General features: G+C 40.0%; 1 protein-coding gene across 2 annotated transcripts; it reads right to left on the bottom strand.

Moving 5' to 3' along the window:
• Positions 1-836: 836 nt before the first annotated feature.
• Positions 837-16,633, bottom strand: Gnrhr (gonadotropin releasing hormone receptor). 2 transcript variants are annotated; one of them, XM_021163711.1, is made up of 3 exons: positions 16,038-16,633; positions 4,042-4,258; positions 837-1,250 (listed from the first exon to the last, which is right to left on the bottom strand). In XM_021163711.1, exons 1-3 carry the CDS (start codon positions 16,557-16,559, stop codon positions 1,006-1,008), a joined length of 984 nt encoding a protein of 327 aa, XP_021019370.1. In that variant the 5' UTR covers positions 16,560-16,633; the 3' UTR covers positions 837-1,005. The 2 variants fall into 2 exon arrangements, with proteins under 2 accessions (XP_021019370.1, XP_021019369.1); XM_021163710.1 differs by having other exon boundaries at positions 1,223-1,250; positions 4,042-4,134; positions 16,039-16,559.
• Positions 16,634-22,624: the final 5,991 nt, after the last annotated feature.

Below are 22,624 nucleotides of genomic sequence, written 5' to 3' on the forward strand. Positions count from 1 at the left end.
GTATTTGGTTTGTATAGGGGAAATTGTATGCTCTCCTGCCTTGAGTTCCCTTAATAAATCAAGCCTCCTCTTTCTGTTTGCATATTTGCTTGATTTTTTTTTTTATTAACTTTCCTTATTTATTTGTGGGAAATGATTCCATAGGTTAAGGTGATAGACAAAGTTCCACCATGTTGTTAAAGTGGATTGTATATTATTCTTACAAGATAACTCCTATATGCATTTTCTTAATTATATTAAAACATTACTCATGACTGTCAGCTAACATAAACCCTATATACTGTACAGTATGAAATATTCTAAGGAATAGTCTAACAGTCTATGGGGGAAAAATATCTATCCCTTTAAATTCCTCCACTATGTAGGGATGTGTCACAATCTGTAGCATGTAAATGGGACTAATTTGTATTATCATGTAAATAATCTTGCCAGACTGGTGGGATTTGTTGCTGAATCAGAATCAAAAAAGCTTTTAAAGTAAAAGAGAAAACTAAGTGCTTTACTCATTGCAGAGGAGGCTTGATGATACTTCTGTCTCTGGGCTTTAGGTCTTGGAATAGCATCTGTTTTTGCTGATGACCTGTAGGTGTTGGGATAGAGCCAGACTGTTATTGATGCTGAGCCCCCTTTGAGAAAAAAAAATCCCCCAAACTGTGCTGATGTTATGAATATGTTCTGTTTTCCCAGCCTTTGTTTTTGGTACTGTTTACCTTAGAACGTAGTCATATATTATGATCTAAGGAGGAAGTAAAGAATCCTAAATCATATGCAATAAAATATCCGACAAGGCTGAGGTTAGTTTAGAAGCTTATGATTAAGGACAAATTTCAGGTTTTTTTTTGAAGGTCTTCTGAAGCTCTAACAACAAACTCTGTACAAGAACAAGGTTGATAATCTAAGCTTAAACCCTGCCTTGCATATAAGTGTGTCGAAAGCTTTGAGTTTATTCTCAGCTGGTGAAATTAGTTACCTTATTTCTATCTGAGTTCTTGTGTAGTCTCCCAACTACAAAGAGAAATATCCATATATAAGTGGGTCGAAGCACGGGTTTAGAAAAGCAAAGAGAAAGAAAAAGTGATTCACTGGCTCTGACACCCTGTTCAACATTTCTGGATCAAACCAGTACCAAATTCCTAGAACATAGTAGGGAGTCCAGCAGACGACAAAGGAGGTGGCGAATGCGACTGTCATCTTTAGAGTTCTCAGCCGAGCTCTTGGGATATTACTCTTGGACTGATTCAGCTGTAGTTCTGTTAAATAGAGGCAAAGAGTACGTGTTTAGTCAGCTTTCTCACAAAACTAAAATGATTAAAAAAAAAGGAAGATTCATTAATTCTACCCATCGATAATAAGAAAAATGATTCCAATATTGATGATTTGCTTAAAAATATTTCTGCCCTAACCCAACCGGGAGTGGAAGTGTTCATCTGTAATACTCCTACCAAGGAAGCAAAGGCAGGAGGCTAGCCTGGGCTATGTAATAAAGCTGTCTCAGCAAGTAACTATGTTTTCATACTACGTTCTCCCCTAGGAAAGAATGAAGAGTAGAGTAGTCTTTAAATTTTTATTAAACCAGAGAAGATTTGAAAAACAGAGGTATTCATACAATTCAAATATGAACTTGGTTGCTATATTCTAGACATCAGATGTCCAGTGTATTAGTCCAGTAGGAGTATATCTTCAGTACTTATCCTTAGTTTTCATAGAGTAATTATCCATTTAATTTGCATATATTAATTGTACACAACAGTGAGTTGAACACAGTGATGTGTATGTGTGTGTGTATGTGTGTGTGTATGTGTGTGTGTATGTGTGTGTGTTTGTGTGTGTGTATGTGTGTCTGTGTGTATGTGTGTGTATGTGTATGTGTGTATATTCACCCTCTCCTCCATAGCTCTCTTGCTCCCTTTCCTCTCTTCCCTCTTCCTCCTGATCAGTCCCATTTGTACTTTTATGCCTTCCCTTCCTACCTCCCTGCCCTTTTTGAATGACTACCTGATTACCAGGGGTGGGTGTGGGGTGAGACTGGGGTGAGGCTGGGTCTTTCTGGGGGACCTCATGGAGATCCTTGCTGACAAGGACCTGCAGAGGTGATAAGGAGTCAGCCAAGGGATGGGAGTGAACCAGTTTCCATGGTGACGTGAATCCTGCAGTTCTGACTAGCAACCAGGTGCTTCTTTATTTACACGACTGTGACAGAATAAAGACAGACTAATCATTATCCAAGTGGTACAGATTATAGGTTTGTTTTTTCATTACATGTCCTGGGTTACAAGTTCAGTCACAATTAGAAAATACAAATAGAACAGATTTTATTCTTATTATTAGCTTTATAACTCTGATGTAAAGAATCTAAAGAATGTCTCTACCAAAGCCAACACTTATATGACAGCCTGATTTGAGGCTGGAAACGTTTGCAGTTTTGTTTTCTTTGTTTTGTTTTGTTTTGTTTTTTCGAGACAAGGTTTCTCTGTGTAGCCCTGGCTGTCCTGGAACTCACTTTGTAGACCAGGCTGGCCTCCAACTCAGAAATCCGCCCACCTCTGCCTCCCGAGTGCTGGGATTAAAGGCGTGCGCCATCACGCCTAGCGCATTAGCAGTTTTAAAGTCCTCCAGACAAACAGAAAATATCTCAACTGGTCTTTTTAAGAGTAACAAATACTAATACCTAACTTTTTAAACTGTATGTTTCATCATTTATGCTATAAAATAGGAAGAGTTTATTCTTGTCAATCTATCTTATTTACTGAGTTTTATTTTTCCAGGAGTGTACCCTGTATGACCCCCTATCTTTAAACCACATTTTAGAGTGCTCTAAACCTATCATTTTAAAAAGGCCTTGAATCTGTAACCTTTTCTCTTGGCCAGTCAGAGTTTGCCAATTGTCTCTGTTAACCCTGCACCAATTATACACTTTGAGTTTGCTCAGGAGCAAATACCTCAAGAAGGTTCCCATAGTAATGGCATGATCTAGCTATGTGCTTATCTGTGCTTAATGATCTCCAGGGCATAAGGAAGACTCCCAAAGAGTAGCCAGATAAAGTTAATTTTAGGATTTTCTCAAAAATACTCAAGGCATAATTTCCTCACGAAAAGACCTAAAATGAATGCAGAAAGTCCCCACGAGACCAAAAAGTTAGAGATAGAAAGACAGCGAATTCGGAATTCGACTCAGCCTTGCTAGAACTCTGACGAGCATCTGTGCTGGTTTCATGACTTAGGGGATGTGGCTGAGCCAAAGAACCTAATGAAATTCGTGAAGGCTGCTAGGGTAGTAAGGGTTTTCATCGCTGCAATGAAATACCATGACCAAGAATTAAGTTGAAGAAGAAAGGATTTATTCGGCTTATATTTCCACATCACCGCTCTTTACCAAAGGGAAGCCAGGTTAGGAACTCAAGTAGTACAGGAACCTGGAGGCAGAATTTGTTGCTTCTGGCCATGGCGCGGTGCTGCTTACTGGCCCGCTTCCTGTGGTTTGTTTAGTCTGCTTTCTTATAGAACCCAGGGCCATCAGCCCAGGGGTGGCGCAACCCACAATAGGCTGGCCCCTCCCCCATTGATCACTAGTTGAGAAAATGTCTTACAGCTGGATCTCATGGAAGGATTTCCTCCACCAAGGCTCCTTTCTCTCTGATGACTCTAGCTTGGGTCGAGTTGACACAAAACCAGTCGGTACAGGTGCTTGTAGGAGCGGTGGCACCTTATGAAGTGGCTATGCCACTGTAGAAAATGTCTCCCCGCCCCCCCCCCCCCACCACTCATAACTGTGCATAAATCTTCAAGGACGCGTGTGGGGACTTCTGAGCTCTTATGTGACCTTTATTCCACAGTGAAAAATGAGAACATGAGGTGTCAGTAAAGGATCTCATTTATGGTATATAGTAAAAATATTATTTCAAGGGGGTGATTGTGAGTTATTAAATGACCGAACCTTTGTGAGCTGTTTGCCATCGTCTATAAAGCACGACCACTCTGTGTAAGTGTGACTGTTTAAATTCCGTTTGTCTACAGTGATTCTTAGATCTAAGGAATACGTACTGCGTGGGTCTTGATGAAGGACTCGCGTGAGAGCGAAGATGATTTTGGCATTGCAGATTAGCATGATAAGGAGGGGGATGATGAAGAGGCAGCCGAAGGTGAAAAAGTTGTAGAAGGCCTGATGCCACCACTGTGGAAAGCTGCAGTGGGTCACACATTGTGAGAAGACTGCGGGTCCAGAGCCGTCTGCTAGGTAGATCATCCTGAAGATATATAACTGCGGGAACAAACAAGACAAAGTTATGTGCCTTTGCCCGAAAGTGTTGAAAGTTGCTTCTTCCTTCTTTCTTCTGGCTTTCAAACCTAGAGCAACTTCTGAATTCCTTGGCACTGCGTTCTGAGCATTGTATTGAAATTTGTAAGGGAGATTTCCTTGAACTGTGCCTTCGTTTGAACCGCCCCGTAGGATTTTGTAATTGGTGGAATTATTTCAGCCTTGAAGAACAGTGATCACTCAAGGACTTAAACCTCGATTGGGGTTTCAACTCCCCTGTGCTTATACTGAGAAACCTTTTTGAAAATGATTTTTTTGTTCATTTCATAGCCACAGTGTTTAAAACTGTGCCTTTTAGAATATAGCCATAATATACACATTACATTTGTTTTAGACATTGAAAGGCTCAGTAAAGTAATACTTATTTATTTATTTATTTATTTATTTATTTATTTATTTATTGTTTTTCAGGACAGGGTTTCTTAGTGTAACAGAGCTCTGGCTCTTCTGGCTTTGCTTTGTAGACCAAGCTGGCCTCAAACTCACAGAGCTCCACCTGCCTCTGCTCCTGAGTACTGGGATCACAGGCATATGTCACCACACCTGGTCCACAGTTATACATTTTAGAATGGTCAGAACACGGAAATGCTCTTGGGGCTTCTATTCTGATAATATTGATCGGAAGGTAGACGTGAGCAGAGGCGTTGGGAGACGGGTCTGGTGGAAGGGACCCCCACTCTTGTTTTTTTTTTTTTTATGGCTTGGAAAGTTATTATAAAACCTGGGCAGCAGATTACAATATAAAGCTTCAAATCCAAAAACAAAGAGTTTTAACTGGTTGACAGCCACGTGATCAGTCATGAACATCGCCTTAGACAGTCTCAGAAAGGAATTAGCTCTGAGGGAACCCAGAGAACTAAAGTTGTTTCTTGGTAGCGGTATCTCCTGGGCTTAGAAAGCACCTCTGTGTTTAAACATCCTTGAGGCTGCAGATAGGCCTCTGCCACTGTATCAAAAAACGAAGGCCCGTGGGAAGTTTCCCACACGTGTCCACTAAAGAACAGCTCTCATCCTCGAAAGACCTCTGCTCAATTCCACGACCTTTCACTTTGTCTCCCCTACGCCATTTTCTAGAGGGTCATGGGGAGAGATACTCCAAAGAGAGATCTGTTCCATCATAACTTGGGAGGGAATAGAAGTCACCTTACGCACAAATACACCGCCCGCCCCGTATTCAAAAAGCTTCTTTAAAGACCAGCGCACAGGCCTCACTGAGCAGCTAACTCCTTTGAGGAGCTCGCTGAAAAGCCGTTGGAGTGCTTACTTGCTTTTCTTTTCCAAATGAATGTTTGCTTATACATTGTCCGGAGTCTTATGACTGCATCCTTTCTTCCATGAAGAAAAGAGTGGAGAGAAAACTCCTTCCTTCCCCCTATCCACACAGTAACATGTCAATTAGTTACATTAAAAAGAATGGTATTTTCACGAAAGAGACTGGCAACAATGAAAACGTGCAGCAGGGTGTTTTTGGCAAGATGCTGTGCAAACCAACATCTCTATGTGTGGCTAGCAGGGATGTAAATTGGTTCCACCATAATGGAATGTATTAACTAACCACTTGACAGTAACTAACGCTTACAAATGCAGTGGATAATTTTGGTTGTCAACCTGACTGGATTGGGAAATGCCTAGAAAGCTGGGAAAACATTTCTGTATGTGTCTGTGAAGGCGCATCCAAGAGATGATTGGTGGCTCAGCCAACCAAGGGAGGAAGATCCACTCTGAATGCGGATAGTGCTGCCTTACGGCTTAAGGCCCTCATAGAGCCGCGTGTGGGAAGAGGGAATGCTGGGCCTGCGTTCCTCCACATTTCCAGAGTGCTCGCATGTTCTCGCTGTCGTTATTGTCTCAGACAGAAGGATCCCGACTGCTCAGCTTTTGCGTTTGCTTCTCCAGTAGCAACTATCCACCTGGTTTCCAGCCCTCCCGCCTCAAACTGGTGCGGTTTCCTCGGTCTCTGTTGCTGTGAATCTTGCAGTTTCTGGCTTTCCCAGGCTTCTGTCTGCAGATCAAGGTCGTGGGATTGTCCAACCTCTGATCGGGTAAGCCAGTGGGAGGTGCAGAGATCCTTCTGCTCCACAGATAAGCACCAAAGGAAGCCAGGAATGTTAAACACACGGGGCTGTCTGTTCAAGTGGATAAACGTAGATAGCCTATTTCCACCTAGAAGGCTGGGAGTGGGTGTGGTTAATAGCCTGGCGCCTTTGTACTTTCTGTGTGGTTGGGACCACAGTAAATCCTCCCTGAGACCCTTATCCTCAGCTTGCCAATTTATTAGAATGCATCCTTATGGAAGATGTCACAAGTCAATCCATAGAACCCATCTCTGAAACAGCTCACATATACATTCGGAGGACTTTCGATGGGATCATTCTGTACATGGGATCGAGTCAATAATCACCAGCAACATTTTCGCCACGTTCTGCTCTATTTTTTACTTTTCCAGTCGGGGGTCAGACTCCTGAAGTTTGAACCAGCTAATGAGTTGTACAGAACAGAGAGAGCTACTTTCTTGTCTCTGGTGGATCATTGCTGCGGTGGTCAAAAAGAGCCCCACATAATCCGGTCTAAGAATCCTCTCTTAGAGTTCTAGATACATTTTATTGATTCTATTCCTCTGGATAATTCTAAGACAGCATTTATTCATTATCAATCCTATACCCAGAGATTTACTTTCAAACATACGTCCATAAAGCCATCACATGGAAAGAATTGTGCAGGAGATCCTTCGCTGATGGCGCGTTATTGGGAACCAAGAAGTGTCAGAATGATCGACATGACCTTTTACAGAACAGTGGCTGAGTGAATTATGGGAGACAGTAGTAAGTAGGTATAAAGCAGTAAGAGTAGGTAAGAGCCTATTTGTGACTGTCTGTGTATTTATATGTTTACATTTATTTCAGTTCTGCCCTAGAGGGCAGGTTGAAGCTTGGTTTCCAAATTCCTTCTTTTACCAAAAGAATCTAGTGCTCGCTGGAGTGGATAGATCAAAGCCTGAGGCAGACAAAATACAGTATGTTCTTCAGTTGGCCTTGCAAGCATCCGAAACTGTCTACAGAAGACGGGTGTGAAGGAGAGACTAAAATCCAGCTGGAGAAATCCGAGACAGTTTAATAATCAAACAACAAGAAAGAAACTAATCAAAAGTAATGATTAAAAAATAGGATTTTGTGGCACAGTCCTTCAATTCCAGCAAGCAGACCTCAGGATTCATATGTTCCAAGCCAGCCAGAGCTACACAGCAAGACTCTGTTTAAAAACCAACACACAAGAAGTAGTGATAAACTATCAAACAAAGCAAGAATCCATGAACCCACATGGATGCAAATTATACAAGAACAAAAATGGGCATAACTAAAAGCTTTTCTTTAATATAGAATGTTTATAAAGCAAAGGGAATAAATACAGTGGAGTTGTTTGCCAATCACTATAATACAGGCTTCAGCAAAAATCATCAATAATTGGCAAAAAATAATCAGTGAAATTTTGAGAATAGGACATTGAGAAAATATCAAAGTATCACCTCCTAGACACTTATTCATCATAAAGAGCAAGACAACTTTATAATGGAGAAATAACCGTGTAATTACCATCAGAGGACAAGTTGACATCATTTGTCTCCTTAGACAATGCCTTGAGATGAAACCAACATTACATCTTCAGTGTGCTTACTTAAGCTATAGTATAGATAAACCTAAAGTGGGGAGCAATTTGCAAATGGCCCATTGTCTTCAAAAGTATCACTCTTCCAGATCAAAAATTCAGATGACAGCAGATGCTGGCGAGGATGTGGAGAAAGAGGAACACTCCCCCATTGTTGGTGGGATTGCAAGCTTGTACAACCACTCTGGAAATCAGTCTGGCGGTTCCTCAGAAAATTGGACATAGTACTACCGGAGGATCCAGCAATACCTCTCCTGGGCATATATCCAGAAGATGTCCCAACCGGTAAGAAGGACACATGCTCTACTATGTTCATAGCAGCCCTATTTATAATAGCCAGAAGCTGGAAAGAACCCAGATGTCCCTCAACAGAGGAATGGATACAGAAATTATGGTACATTTACACAATGGAGTACTACTCAGCTATTAAAAAGAATGAATTTATGAAATTCCTAGCCAAATGGATGGACCTGGAGGGCATCATCTTGAGTGAGGTAACACAATCACAAAGGAACTCACACAATATGTATTCACTGATAAGTGGATATTAGCCCAAAACTTAGGATACCCAAGATATAAGATACAATTTGCTAACTGCATGAAACTCAAGAAGAATGAAGACCAAAATGTGGACAATATGCCTCTTCTTAGAATTGGGAACAAAACACCCAGGGAAGGAGTTACAGAGACAAAGCTTCAAGCTGTGATGAAAGGATGGACCATCTAGAGACTGCCATATCCAGGGATCCATCCCATAATCAGCTTCCAAACGCTGACACCATCGCATACACTAGCAAGATTTTGCTGAAAGGACCCAAATATAGCTGTCTCTTGTGAGACTATGCCGGGGCCTAGCAAACACAGGAGTGGATGCTCACAGTCAGCTATTGGATGTATCACAGGGCTCCCAATGGAGAAGCTAGAGAAAGTACCCAAGGAGCTAAAGGGATCTGCAACCCTATAGTTGGAACAACATGATGAACTAACCAGAACCCCGGAGCTCTTGTCTCTAGCTGCATATGTATCGAAAGATGGCCTAGTCGGCCATCAATGGAAAGAGAGGCCCATTGGACTTGCAAACTNTATATGCCCCAATATAGGGGAATGCCGGGGCCAAAAGAATGGGAATGGGTGGGTAGGGAAGTCGGGGGCGCTATGGGGGACTTTTGGGATAGCATTGGAAATGTAATTGAGGAAAATATGTAATAAAAAATATTAAAAATTAAAAAAAAGTATCACTCTTATAAAACATGGAAGGGGACAGGAACAATTCTAGGGAAAGGGACTTCCCTTTCCCTGGCATAGAAACCACCATTTAGCCTTGCGTTTTCTTTTGTTAAAAAGATCAGAAATTGGGGAAGGTCTGGGAGGATTGGGGGAGGGGAAAACATGATCAAAATACAATATTTAAAAGTTGTTTAAGTACAATTTTTTTTTTTAAAGAACAGAAAACCAACGAGGACAACAGATGAAATTTGAGTTGGGCATCTAGATTAGATGATAGTACCCCCTAGGGGCTAATTTCCTCATTTTAATGCCCCTGTTGTAGGGCTGCATGGGATCTCTTCAACACATGGTAAAGAAATACCATATCCCCAACTTTTAAACAACTCACAGCCATTGAAGAGCAGAGACAGCTGTGGTGGCTTGCATGAGAATGTCCCTCACAGGCGCTTAGATTTGCAAACCTACTCCGGGGTAGTCGGACTGTTTGCAAGGACTGAGGGATGTGGTCTTGCTGGAGGAAGTGCATTGTTGAGGGTGGACTTTGAGGTTTCCAAAGCCTACTGAAGGCCTTGTACTTCCCCAACTCAGCACTTCCTTTTTAGAGAGTTGCCTTGGTCACAGTGTCTTTTTACAGCAGTAGGACAGAATAGCGCAGAAAATGTTAATACCTGGTGACATATAGGTTAAAGGTAGCCAAGAAATCGTCAAGTCCTTGCAACCTTGCTCTGAGTGTGAAATACTGTTTTAAAATGATGTCTTTATTTTAAACTAAAAAAAAAAACAGCTTGAATACATTAATGAAAACATTGTAAGTCATATTCAAAAATGAACTCCAGGGTTGGAGTGTCAGGTACTTAACAGTGCTGAAGTTCCCAGCTTACAATCGGCCTAAACTGTAGCTTCAGGGGATCTAGTGCCCTCTTGTGGCCTCCATGAGTATACCACACACAAATAAAACCGAGTCCCAAAAAACAAAACAAAACAAAAATCAAAATTCTAGTACACATGCATTCTTTTTTTTTTTTTGACCCATAAAGCACATTTTAAAAAATGTTTGTCATTTTCAAGCGTCCTTTGGTAACATTGTGCAGATACAAAGAAGAGAAGAAACACATTAAAAAAAATCTATAGCAAGTAAATTTGAACAAATACTTTTGATATTATCAAATGATGGCTAATATGCTATATTTTTCCATTGAATAAGATATTTTAGTTTTAGTAGCAGTTCGTCCTGGATTTCTTTACTGTGGAAGGTTATAGGGTAGAAGTGGAGTGTGCTTTTTACAAAAAAGATTATGAAAATATGCTTTTTGCTTTGTGGAATAGAAAAACAATTTGTATCTTATATTTGTACTTACATCATAGACATTTCAATTTCAGATCTTTTGTCAAGCGGAAAATAAAATTTAAATTAATCCACTAGAGGGCAGCAAAGGATCATACCTTCATCCCCAAACCAGCTACTTTTATCGTAAGATCCAGGTTTACTTATCCCTACATCATAATCAGAGTTGATCGTTAGCTCATAGGTCTTTTCGCCTTGGCTTTATTTAAGCTGCAGTTTTAAAGCAGATCAATATATATTTTTCTCTCTTATTCTTGTTTCTGTCAGTCTCTGTTTTACCACAATCAAGAACCCAAGGTTTCCCTTCCTCACAAGCAACTGAAGATACTTATTTCTTCTCGAATATGATATTTTGTCCACATCTGGGAATGTATTAAGTGGATAACATGGATTTAATGTAATAATCATAATACATATAGACTAATTATTTTTACACTAGAAGTTCAGGAAGGTATATGGAGATTCAAATATCATCTGTAAATTCACTTCTTTTAGCCTTGGTTTGATCCCCTCCACCCCTGCACTGTGCTCATTCCAGTGATTAATACAGAGATCCACTTCTCTCTCAGTGGTTCCTTTGTCCTTGGGTTCTGTCTTCAGTTTCTGTTTATTTTTTTTCTCCCTTCTCCATGACTCACAGTCTTATCAGTGTTTGTTTCATTTTGCTTTAATCCAGAACATTCTGTTTCTTGTTTTTGGAGGCAATTGAAGAGATGAATTTGTTCTTACAATATGATCTACTATCCGCAGTTTACCAAACCAACTACAACTCACAGCCTAAATTTCCCTAAATGTGGGTTTAGTTTTTTAGTTTTTTTAGTTTTTTTTTTTAACTTCAGTTTCTTCAGCTATATAGTATAATTCATAATAGACTCTTTCTGGTGGCGATGTCATGACAATGGAGTTGTTTCCTGCAAAGCCCCTGGACTAGTGCTTATGAAGCTAACACTAGCTGGAGCCCAATCATAGTTATTATGAACATTTGAGGCACACTTTTCTTTGTATCCATAAGTACATAGTCATACATCCATAAATACAAACTGTATACTTTTTCCCCTTATATACATTTGTTACTTTAAGTTTTCCTTCCTGTGGGCTAGATTTTGCCTACTGTGCTGGAGTGTAGTAATTAAATGCTCTGACTATAAGTGCTGTGGGCACCATTGACAGATCCCTGGCCCTTAGGATATCAAGTCTGGTGCCAGGCCTCACTGTGTGCTTATTGTCCACAGAGTGGGCATTTAATGGGGGAATAACCTGTGCAGAGCCCTGAGCTACAAATGGAATTCTATTTTTGGTTTGGCTTTGGATAGAGGTATTATCAATGGCGACCCTTAACCTCTTACGTTTCCGTCTCTCATGTGCTGAGACTACAGGTGTGCCATCATGTCATGTTTGGGTTTCTTTAAGCAGAGAAATTAGAATACAGGAAAGTGCCCGGGACAAACTGCAAGTACTAACAAAGAGGACAGTGTACGTGTGTCGAGGCTTGCAGAGGTTTTTCACAGCCAAACCCTAGATCTCTGGTTCTGAGTGCTAAATCTTAACCAGAGTACAGACTATTTTAATCCTGACGCTTAATTAGCAATTTGTGGTTTGAAAGGTCAGTAAAGTTTTGATGTTATCCTGCGGGGGTGGGGTGGGGGTGGTGGTGGGTGGTGGGTGGGAAGAAGGACCAGGAATTCTGTTGTGGGATTTTGTCTCCTGGAAATGATAGGGTCACTACACCCATGATACCTTAACGACAGAGATGCATAAAAAAGGCCTGAAAAATGATGTCAATAGACACATTAATTTGGAAGGGGGAGAGCTCATAGCTCCCACTCTTAAACAAAGAACTCCAGACAATTAACAACAGAGAGGAGGAGAATTAGTCTTTCCAAGGGGTGAGTCTCCTGTTTATCCAGTACCAAGTACAGGCTCATCCCTGAAATTCACACACACAGACACACACAGCAATAAATGTATGTCTTCTTTATATATTTATTTCTATATCATATGGGTAAAGATTTCCATGCACATGCCAAAAGAATATAATTTTTATGCTTATTTCTTAACTATGTCCAATAGTAATTGGATTCCTAGATGTCGATAGGTAAATAGCCATCTGAACAAATGGAGTAGTGTAATTTATACCTTGCCTATAGAATTAACTGTATTATATTAAAATTTCTACTCATCAGAATACCCTGGGCATCTCACCTAGTACTCATGGGCTTAATTTCTTCATGTGAAAACTAAGAACAATATACATAATTTATATCGTTGTTGGGAACATTCACGAAATATTCCATATAAAGGCATTTAGCATAATTTTTCACATAATTTTGTCCTCAACTATTATTTATGATCTTATTATTGCAACTACTGAGCCTAGCATGCTACTATTGTGCCTTAAACAATGCTTGCTCTATTGCTCATGGGAGGTAAGTATTTATTGAATTTAAGCTGCTTGTCAAGTTTAGAAGTGCATTTTACTTAGTAAATTAGCTCATGTGTCAAGGCAAGTCTCTGCATATCATCTAACCATACTTCCTTACTCTAAAAAACTAAGGAGTGTCCCCTGTTTCCTGCCTACAGGCTTGTGTCAACTACAGGATTTAAAAACAGTTTTGGTAATACGCCGCATGAACAAGGTAAGCCAGGAGCATGAACTCTTCCTGTAAATTCTTTGTGACTCTGCACTCTGTGGTCTTAGATGACTCTCATTAAGGAATGTGACTTTTAATGATGTGCAGCCGCACCTAAATTAGGAAATGTATGGTCATAAGAGCTCTTCCCGATGCTTGTCTGCTGAAGTATCTCATCCCCTGTCTCCCTCTTCTCCTTTTCCTCCTTTCTTCCCCTTCTAACTTACTTCCAGAAATGATAAGTTTAAGACTTGAGTTATCATATTCTGGCACAAAGAGATTTCAGTATGTAGTGTAGCTTTTTGATCGGGGTCACCTTGAGAAAGTTGACTAAGTATGAGTGCAAGCTAAATTTTTGAAAAATGCAAATAGTTTTTCTATGTAATCATTGTCTTTAACTCTTTTCTAAAGGAAAAAAAATCTTCATTTTCCAGTTTTTTTCCTTGCTAGCTTTAAAAACCTTGTTATGAAGAAAAAATAAGAGACAGAAATGAATACTAACTTAATCATTAAAATTAAAGAGTTATAGTGCGTTGTTTTGCATAAACTATAACATTCTTAACATGGCTTATGCATTTACATATTTGTCTGTTTGGAGCCATCTAGCCATGGTAACCTTGTGTTTTCTCTCCTGTTGCCTCAGCCTCCGAGATGCTGGTATTAAAAGGACATATTACCACACCAGGCTTAAGTAACGTTTTCAAAGTTGCACACCGAAAGAGTATGGCTAGCAGGTACACAGCTCTGAGTCTGATCCCCATCATGACAAAAACCAGATTCGGTGTTACACACAGGAAACAGAGGCAGGGGGAATCACAAGTTCAAGTTCATCTTCTGCTACCTAGCTAATCTGAGGCCATCCTGGACTATGCAAGACAACAGGTGAGGGGTTTCAGGTCCTGTTAGCAGAGTGTTTGATTCCTCTGATATCATCCTACGCTCATTTAACCCTGTCATTACTAGATGACTCAATGTTATTTTTTTGTCTCTTTCAACTCAGAACCTACATATATTTTGTTAAAATATTTTGTTTTAAAAACTCACTTTAGATTGAAGTTATAACTGTTCTAATTCCCCCATCTAATTTTTATAAATATGATGCATCAAATATTAAATTATTACATTGTGTCATATGGATATGCACAATTATTATTTGACAGTTAAAACAAACTTTAAATGTTACGTTTATTCATTATACTGAACCCATGAAAGCTAACCACCTATCTGCCTTCTAGATTAAAGTTATTTTTTTTCATTCATTTATAAACCCAAATATTTTAGTGTTATATCTTTAAAATTAATTAATTACATTTATTCACCAGCACAGAGGATTGGATTTATCTATATTTATTTAGTTATGCCATGGAGCTATACTTGGATGTGAATAATTGTTTCCATATAACCTAGGCTGGCCTTAGAATTTTGATTGTCCTGTCTCTGTCTTCCAAGGGTCGGGTAAGAAGTATGTATCCCCACCCCACACCTAGCATTATTTTTGCATCAATAGCGTAAGATAATAAAAATTGTACACACTAATAATTTTTAATTTGCATTTACTTGGTATATTACTAGATACTATAAATATTTACTTAATTTAGTACAAGCATATACACTTCTACATGACAAACACAATCACTGTTTTATGGCACACCCCAGTTTGTATTTTAATTTCTTTGAGAAAACTAACCAACTAATAAGTATTGCTCATACTTTAAGAAAAAAAAAACAAAAACAGACAGAAAATACAGGAATACAAACCTTAGCTAAATAACCTCATTTCAAGGGACATGTCTGTGAAACTCACTCTTAGTATGTGTTGTCCATTGGGAGTCATTCTGTTTGTCACCAGGGAAATAAAAGCATTTCAGTTGTCCCCACTGTGTCTGCCATTTGACACATATTCATTAGATACCCATTCTCTCAACTCAGTGAGGAAACATTGACTTGGCTCCTTACAATACTTAGTGAGTTCTGCATAGTAATTTTGCTTGTTAGACATGTGGACAATTTAGAATGTTTAGACAGATTTCTATTTTTTTTCAGGCTGGATTTCAGAGAACCCTTACTTGTTCTGACATCTTATACCCTGGTTTTGCCGCACAGAGCATTATGAAGCGTAAAGACAACTTATCCATCTGTCAATGATAGGCTCTTTATTAGTTGTGAGAATGGTCATGTTTCCTTCAGTGATCTAATTTTTCAAATGTCAGATGCTGCAGGGCAATTAGCCAAGAGCAAACATAGTAATCAAGGTAATTTTTTCTTGGTTGCAGTGACAGAGATCTTTGTTGGTACCTGGTAAATCTCAAGTAGGAAAAGTTTAAATATTTCTCATCTGTGTAAGTTTCATAGCTCTTAAGCTTTCTCTCCATTAACCACTAAATCCATTTCAACCAGAGCAAATGGAAAAACAGAGGAAGTGGAGGACCAAGGGACCATGCCTGTAATCCCTCTTAGGGGAGGCTGAAACCGTAGGCTTTTAGTTTGACAACAGCGTTGGGAACATAGCAAAACACTCTTTCAAGTCTTCCTCAGAGGAAGAATGAGAAAGAAGGAGGGGAAGAGGATATAGTCGGTTGTGAGAAGACATTTTAGGGGACACTTTAATAGCGATAACACTTTAATACATGATTCACCTCATCAACATGAAAGCACGTTAAGTAGACATTTACCTCATTTTATAAATGAAACTCAGAGACATTAAGAAGTTTGCCCAAGAAAACCAAGTAGTCAGGGTTAAGGGCTACTCCTGACTTTCAGAGACCCAGTTCTTAAAGACCCTACAGTAGGTGCTGCCTGGACTCTAGATTAGATAGGAAGTCACCATGTTCACACAAATTCAGGAGTAATGGTTTACCTGTGGTCCTGCAAAGACAATGCTGAGAATCCAGGCCAGGCTGATCATAGATTGTTCAAGCTTGCTGTTGCTTTGTACAGCAAGGGGCTGAGTGATGGCCAGGGAGCGGTCCAGGCTAATCACCACCATCATGAAAGCTGGGGCATACATAGAGAAGAGCTTCAGATAGCTGAGAACTTTGCAAAGGAACTCCCCAGCATACCACTGAACAGTAATATTCCACATCCCATCCAGTGGCATGACGATCAGAGTCTCCAGCAGGTTCGCTAAGGTCAAATGCTTTAAAAGCACCTTCATCCTTGAGAGCTTTTTCCCTTTCTTCCTCTTCTGAGTCCACTTCTGCAGCTTCAACAAGAAGGAAGCATTGAAGGCAGTAGAGAGTAGGAAAAGGAAGAAAGTCACGGTCACTCGGATCTTTCCAGATACGGTTAGAGTCGGGAGCTTGCCCTGTATCAGGGGGATGCTGTTGTTGATGGCCGAGCAGTGATTTGGGTCCTGCTCAAGAGATGCATTGTTAGCCATATTTCTCCAAGGACAGGCTTCAAGAGTGGAGTCTCTGTTACTTCTGATGTTTTATCATAACTGAACGCGAAGCGCTGTTGATGTCTGCCTCCTTTAGATGGAAACGTCACAGGTTAGCATTTATGCCTAATTTATTTTTCCCAAGATACTCTGGACTTAACGTGAAAGATCAAGGTAAACTTGTTTTTCGGTTTATAATCTAAAAGAGTGCTAACAGAACATGCCAACCACTCCTGAAGGCCAGTGTAACAGTAGCCCCTCAGCAGATGGCCCGTCTTTTTATCGTATGTGAGGAAGGACACTTGGAGTCTAAATCTGATGTCGAAAGTGACTCATAATATCATCCAATTAGCCTTAATGAATATGTTTTTTAAAAACTGTTGTGACTAGACAGATACAAAATGAAATACAGAAAAGTAATTTAAAAATCCCGATCCAATTAAAAATCTGTTGTTTGAAGACCATACTTCTCAAAACAATTGCTTTTCAAATGTATTTTGCTGAATAGTCACACGACGGATTTATATGATAACATAAAGCTGTCTTAGACAATGCATAAAGCTAGTACTTTAACTGTTTTAAGCAGCCTGTTCTAATACCAATTATTCTAGATTTAAGTTTATCAATCAGTTTTAATGATCAGACTATCCATGCGGAAATTATAGTAAAATTATTTTTGTTATTGCCTTGATTTTACTTGTTATTATCATACCAAATTGAAAGGAAAACTAGATACTGGAGCAAAACTACATACTTGCATAAATCCTGGAACTGAATTGATGATATAATATGCTAATTTATAATGCATAATCCTATTGTGTTATATAATCACCCCACATTGAGGCTACTTAGAATCCTTCTCTGTGTTATGTGGTGATAGTATTTAGCCATACAAATATTGGTATGACTTCCATTGGAATTTAGTAAGTCACAGTTTGTTGTTATCAGATTACCAATTACTTTGCTTTCATTCACACCCACCCAAAGCAGGGACACTATTAGGGTAAAGGCAGCCATTTTGGTTTGGATGGTGTATTTTTGTTGGTTTATTCTTTTTATACTGTATGCTATTAATTTATTTAGTAGTGAGTTACTGAGTCTCTACTACACATACTCTCTTAGTCTTTGCTGGTAATAAAGCAATTTTGAGAAGTTTTATAGTTTTACTATATGAAGAAATCAAGGTAAGTTCAAAATACACTGTTTGGTACAGCAGAAAGACCATTACAGCAAGATGGGGGAAGCTTTTCAGCATGTCTAAGATGCTGTCTGATAACAGTCTTGCCATCTCATTAGTGGCAACTAGTTGTCTGCTAAGTTATTAGAATACAAAAGTTTTTATCTATTAGCTATATAGTATGCTAGGTCTGATATGTGTGTGTGTGTGTGTGTGTGTGTGTATCATGGAGAAGGAATGGATTCTCTGGGGCTAAAGCTTGTTTAATATAAGGTAATTAGCATCTGGATTGGGAAGATTTCCATTTCATGGTCACTGAAGTGTTAGTCAGTTGGACTTTGTAGACACATCTTTCCAGGTATTTTTGTTCGTGTGAGGAATATGAGTTTTTAGAAAACTGTAGCTCATCTATCTTACCTGTGAAGCACAGATGCAGTAGAAACATGCAGTTGTCTCTCATTGGTTGTCACAGTTATGTCCTATAAACTTCTGGAAACAGTGAAATATTGAACATCAACTAATTTTTTTCTTTATTAATCATTTTATTCATTTACATTTCAAATGATATCCCCATTCTTAGTTACCCTTCTTCAAACCTCCCCCATCCCATTCCTTCTCTCCCCCCTCTTTCCTGTCTCCCCATCCCCTTTTCCTCTATGAGGGTTCTCCTCTACCCACTCATCACTCCTGCCTCACCGCTCTAACATCCCCCTATGTTGGGGCAACAAGTCTCTATAGGACCAAGGGCCTCTCCTCCCATTGCTGTCAGGCAAGGGTATCCTCTGTCTATTGAACATCAACTATTATTCCTAGCAAAACGAAGAATAAGGTCCGGTGGGCCGAAACAGCCTCTGCATTAAACAAGCCACTTGTCAAAGCCCCATAAAAGCAGCCAGTCTTATCAGAACAGTAGTCTGTTCTTCTTCATAAAGCTTTCCATGACTAACAATTAACAGGCAGCTGCAGGACTCACCTCCCATGACACTTTAGCGCTTCCCATGCTTACTTTAGGAAACAAGCAACCATGAATTTCTTGGGCTTTCAACTTCATGTGAATGTTCCTCACTAGATTAAACAACAAAATAACACAACAAAACAGCAAACAGTCCTTACACAATAAATTCAGAATTTAGCCAGTTTTCCATAGCTTCACCACATAAGCTAATCTCACTTTCACACTTCCTGGAGCCATCTGCCATGCGCAGACTGATGAATTTTTGTGAATGAGAATTCCTGGTGAAAGAGTTGAGTCTGCACTGATTAATAGACCAAAAGTGAAGTTCTGTGGAGAGGTTGGAATGTTGCAAGTCAAGAGGCCATCTTGGGCTAACTTTAGCACTTCCCAACCCTCTGAACAGTCAGTTTTTCCTTACTTACCTCTCCATTAAAACTAATATCATATGACAACTAGACTTAAAATATATTTGACTTTTAAATGTATGACTTTTAAAATATATTTGTTGGGATTCAGACCCAGGACAAACTGCTGAGGTGCATAGTTTACTTACCAAAGCAAACCTGGTCTCCAGTTTCTCCCAGCATCCCTCAGTCCCTACCTGTTACAGGGCACGTCTGGCATATCCTCTATTCTAAAGTTTTCAGCCCAGTGGCTGTGCATCCCCTGCCCCCCCCTTTTTTTTATAATCCAGACATTTGGCATTTCTCTCCCTCCCTCTCCCTCCCCCTCTCTCTGTCTCTCTCTGTCCCTCCTCCTCTCTCTCCCTCTCTCTCTCCCTCTCTCTCCCTCTCCCCCCTCTCTGCATTTCCTCTCCCCCCTCCCTTCTGTCTTCCTCCCTGTGGTGACTTCCCTGACTTTATTCCCTGGGACCAGTGAACCCACACTGGAGTGGCTTCCCAATAAACCTACCTTTATATACTTCAGTTTGGAATTGACTCATTTCACTGTCGGAGAATAACTTATCAATATTAACTTAGCTTTTGTTAGCTTCCACCAACCAAAACCACTAAGAATTTCACCAGAGGCTATGGAAGATCCTCCCTATATCACTGTTACCACCTCTGTGATGAACCCATTGATGTTTTTAAAACCTGCCTTGGTTTATCAATTACTTTGTTTTGTAAAACTATAAAACTTCATGAATTTGCTTACCTGTTGGAACATGAAATTTCGGGTAACCTAAATCTGTGTTCTTGGTCCATGGCCATTCAAAACGGCTCTGGAATAAACCCTCTCTTATTTTACTATGGCCTTTTCCCTTTTCCTTCCCCTCCTTTTATTTTTAGTTTGCAAGGACAATTTCCTCAAGAACAATTTCCTTTTTTTTTTTTTCTCTTTCCCTTTGCAAAAGCAAGAAGTTTATTTTCCGAAGAGTTAGGGTCGACCTTCAATCAGTCCCTCAAGGGGAGTGACTAGAAGTCGACCCTGCATGGCTATTACAAGCAGGTTTTATACTTTTTAGGGGCACAGGTTACATCAGCAAGGCTATAGTTCAAACTTATTGGCTAAGCATATTGACCTTTAAATCTATTGGCTAGCAAGCATGACACACACACATTTGAACTCTACCTGAGACTTTCCAGAAGGTCAGGTGACTATCAGTCAGTACATTCTGAGAATTTTTTGCTTAAGAATGTTCTTGTGGGCAGAGAATGGAACTTGGCCTAGCCTTGACTCCAGGCAGGAGGGGAAAACTGTAAGGAGGGTGTGGGACTTGAAAAAAAGCCCTTAAGGTCCCTCATTTCCCCCTTTTTCTTGTACAAGCTCCAATCGTGGAGCTATGCTCAGGGGTCTTGGGTAGCTAACTCATATTCTTCAGGTTCTATACTCAGAGTCTCATATTGTTGGCACAGAACCATCAGCTGTACTGCTACTATTCTCTTTTATGAAGGCTATAAGCTTGTTCAATATGCAGGGTCCAAAGGTCAACAATAGGTGTCCTAACAAGGTGGATATAAGGGTGGTTAACCAAGACTTGAATCAGCCCTGACTCTGTTTCTTTCTCTCTTCTGCTTGGCTAGCCCTTCTCTCACCTTGGCCATTGAATCTTTAACTACCCCTGGAATGGTCTCCAGTATGTGCGTCCCAATGTTTCACACCCCCAGGTAGCACAGAGAAAATGGTTACCCCTCCCCCCACTTATGGGTCTGCTACTGGCTTCTCCCATCTTGGGGCACACATATAAGGGGTTACTTGCAGGTCATTCCTCAACTTTGGGTGTCCAAACCCTAAACCCCACCTTCCAAGGCCTCTTCTGGGACATGGTTTAGATTCACAAGTTCCACGAATATCCCTCCCCCTGTGTCTCTAGGGTGGGGATATCACGGGAGTCAGGGCCCGCTGCTAACTGACAGAGTTCAAAGACAAGGCCTGGACACCAGATATAAGGCAGGTATTCTTCTGTAGTGGACCAAGCTACTTCCCCAGTGTCTGAGAGTGGATACACTGGAAAACTTCACAAAACAAATACCATTTGGAAGATGATATTTTGGGAAACCTAAATTTGTGTTCCAATGTGGGAAGCCACATGTGCTGTTGCAGGGTGGCGCTGTCTACCGCTGGCCACCAACCATACATAGGCAGTAAAGTTTTTTTGCCAAGATGAGGTTTTGAGAATTAACCAAAATTAACCAATCAGATGAGAGAGAAGTTAACCAATCAGATGAGAGAGAAGTTAACCAATCAGATGAGAGAGAAGTTAACCAATCAGATGTAGACATGCAAATGAGGCGGTAAGCATAACCCAAGCACAACCAATCCAGGTTTGAGACACGCCTCTCCTAGGCCTATATAAGCAGCACCAGTTCTGGGCTTGGGGGTCTCTTCGCCTCTGCAATCAAGCTCTCCCAATAAACATGTGCAGAAGGATACTGTTGCAGCGTCATTCTTGCTGGCGAGCCAGGGCGCGCACAAGATTCCAAAGTTATCATTTTTTACATCCACCTAAGAAAGGGCTGAACCCTGTCTCAAAAAAACAAAAACAAACAAACAAAAAAAAAGGGCTGAGGAAGAAACTGGACAAGGCTGGCTGAACATGGAGCAGAGTTTACCCTCATCCCATGTGGAGACTTGCAGAACAAAGGAACTACAGCTGTCCTAGACCATTAGAAAGGAATGTGGTGGAGAAAGGTATACTTTCTTGGGTTTATCTGAGAGGTGGCTTACATAAACTCTGAATTTTTGCAGAGAAGGTAGATGTGTGCACATGGCAACTGACACTCAGCAGATGATGGAGCAGTAGTGTAATGACCATGATCAGTGTAATTGTTCAAAGATCATTCTGGGAAATCGATGTTTGACAGTACCAACATTCTTCTAATGGAATTTAAGTGTCATTTTCATAATCGAAGGGAGTTTAGATCAGGCAGTTTGGTTTTCCAAGGCAAGTCCTGAGGCTTCTGAATCTCATTGATTTCTGTAAAAATTCAGGACATATTCTTTAATTTCTCTTTCAACTTCATAGTAATTTTTTAATTGTTCCCTTTTATATTGCATGTTTTAGACACACAAAAATGGTATTTTTATTCAATAAAGTCCCAAGACCTATAACTTGCAAATTTTATTCATTAATTTATGCTTTTATTTATTTACATTTAAAAAAATATTTAGATTACAAGAATACAGAATAATACAAAAGACCCAAAATCTCAGAGTCTTTAAAGGGAAAGTAATAAAACTGTGCTCTGTAAACCAAAGTTCCTAGCAGGTGTGCAAAATCTGAAACTACAAGGCTGAAGAGAGCTGGGAGCCAAATATATCTTGAGTTATCTTCTGGTCTTCTAAAGAGCCTACGATTGCCCACCTCTACGCTTTCCTTACCATCCTTGTTACCATTAGCTAAATTCTTTCGGGATGCACAAATACCCCCTTAGCTTCCACCGACCCAAAGGCTAAGAGTACCAGGCAGCATCTGAACCCTATAGTTGAGAC

The sequence above is a fragment of the Mus caroli genome, chromosome 5 (assembly GCF_900094665.2).
Source record: "Mus caroli chromosome 5, CAROLI_EIJ_v1.1, whole genome shotgun sequence".
NCBI lineage: Eukaryota > Metazoa > Chordata > Mammalia > Rodentia > Muridae > Mus > Mus caroli.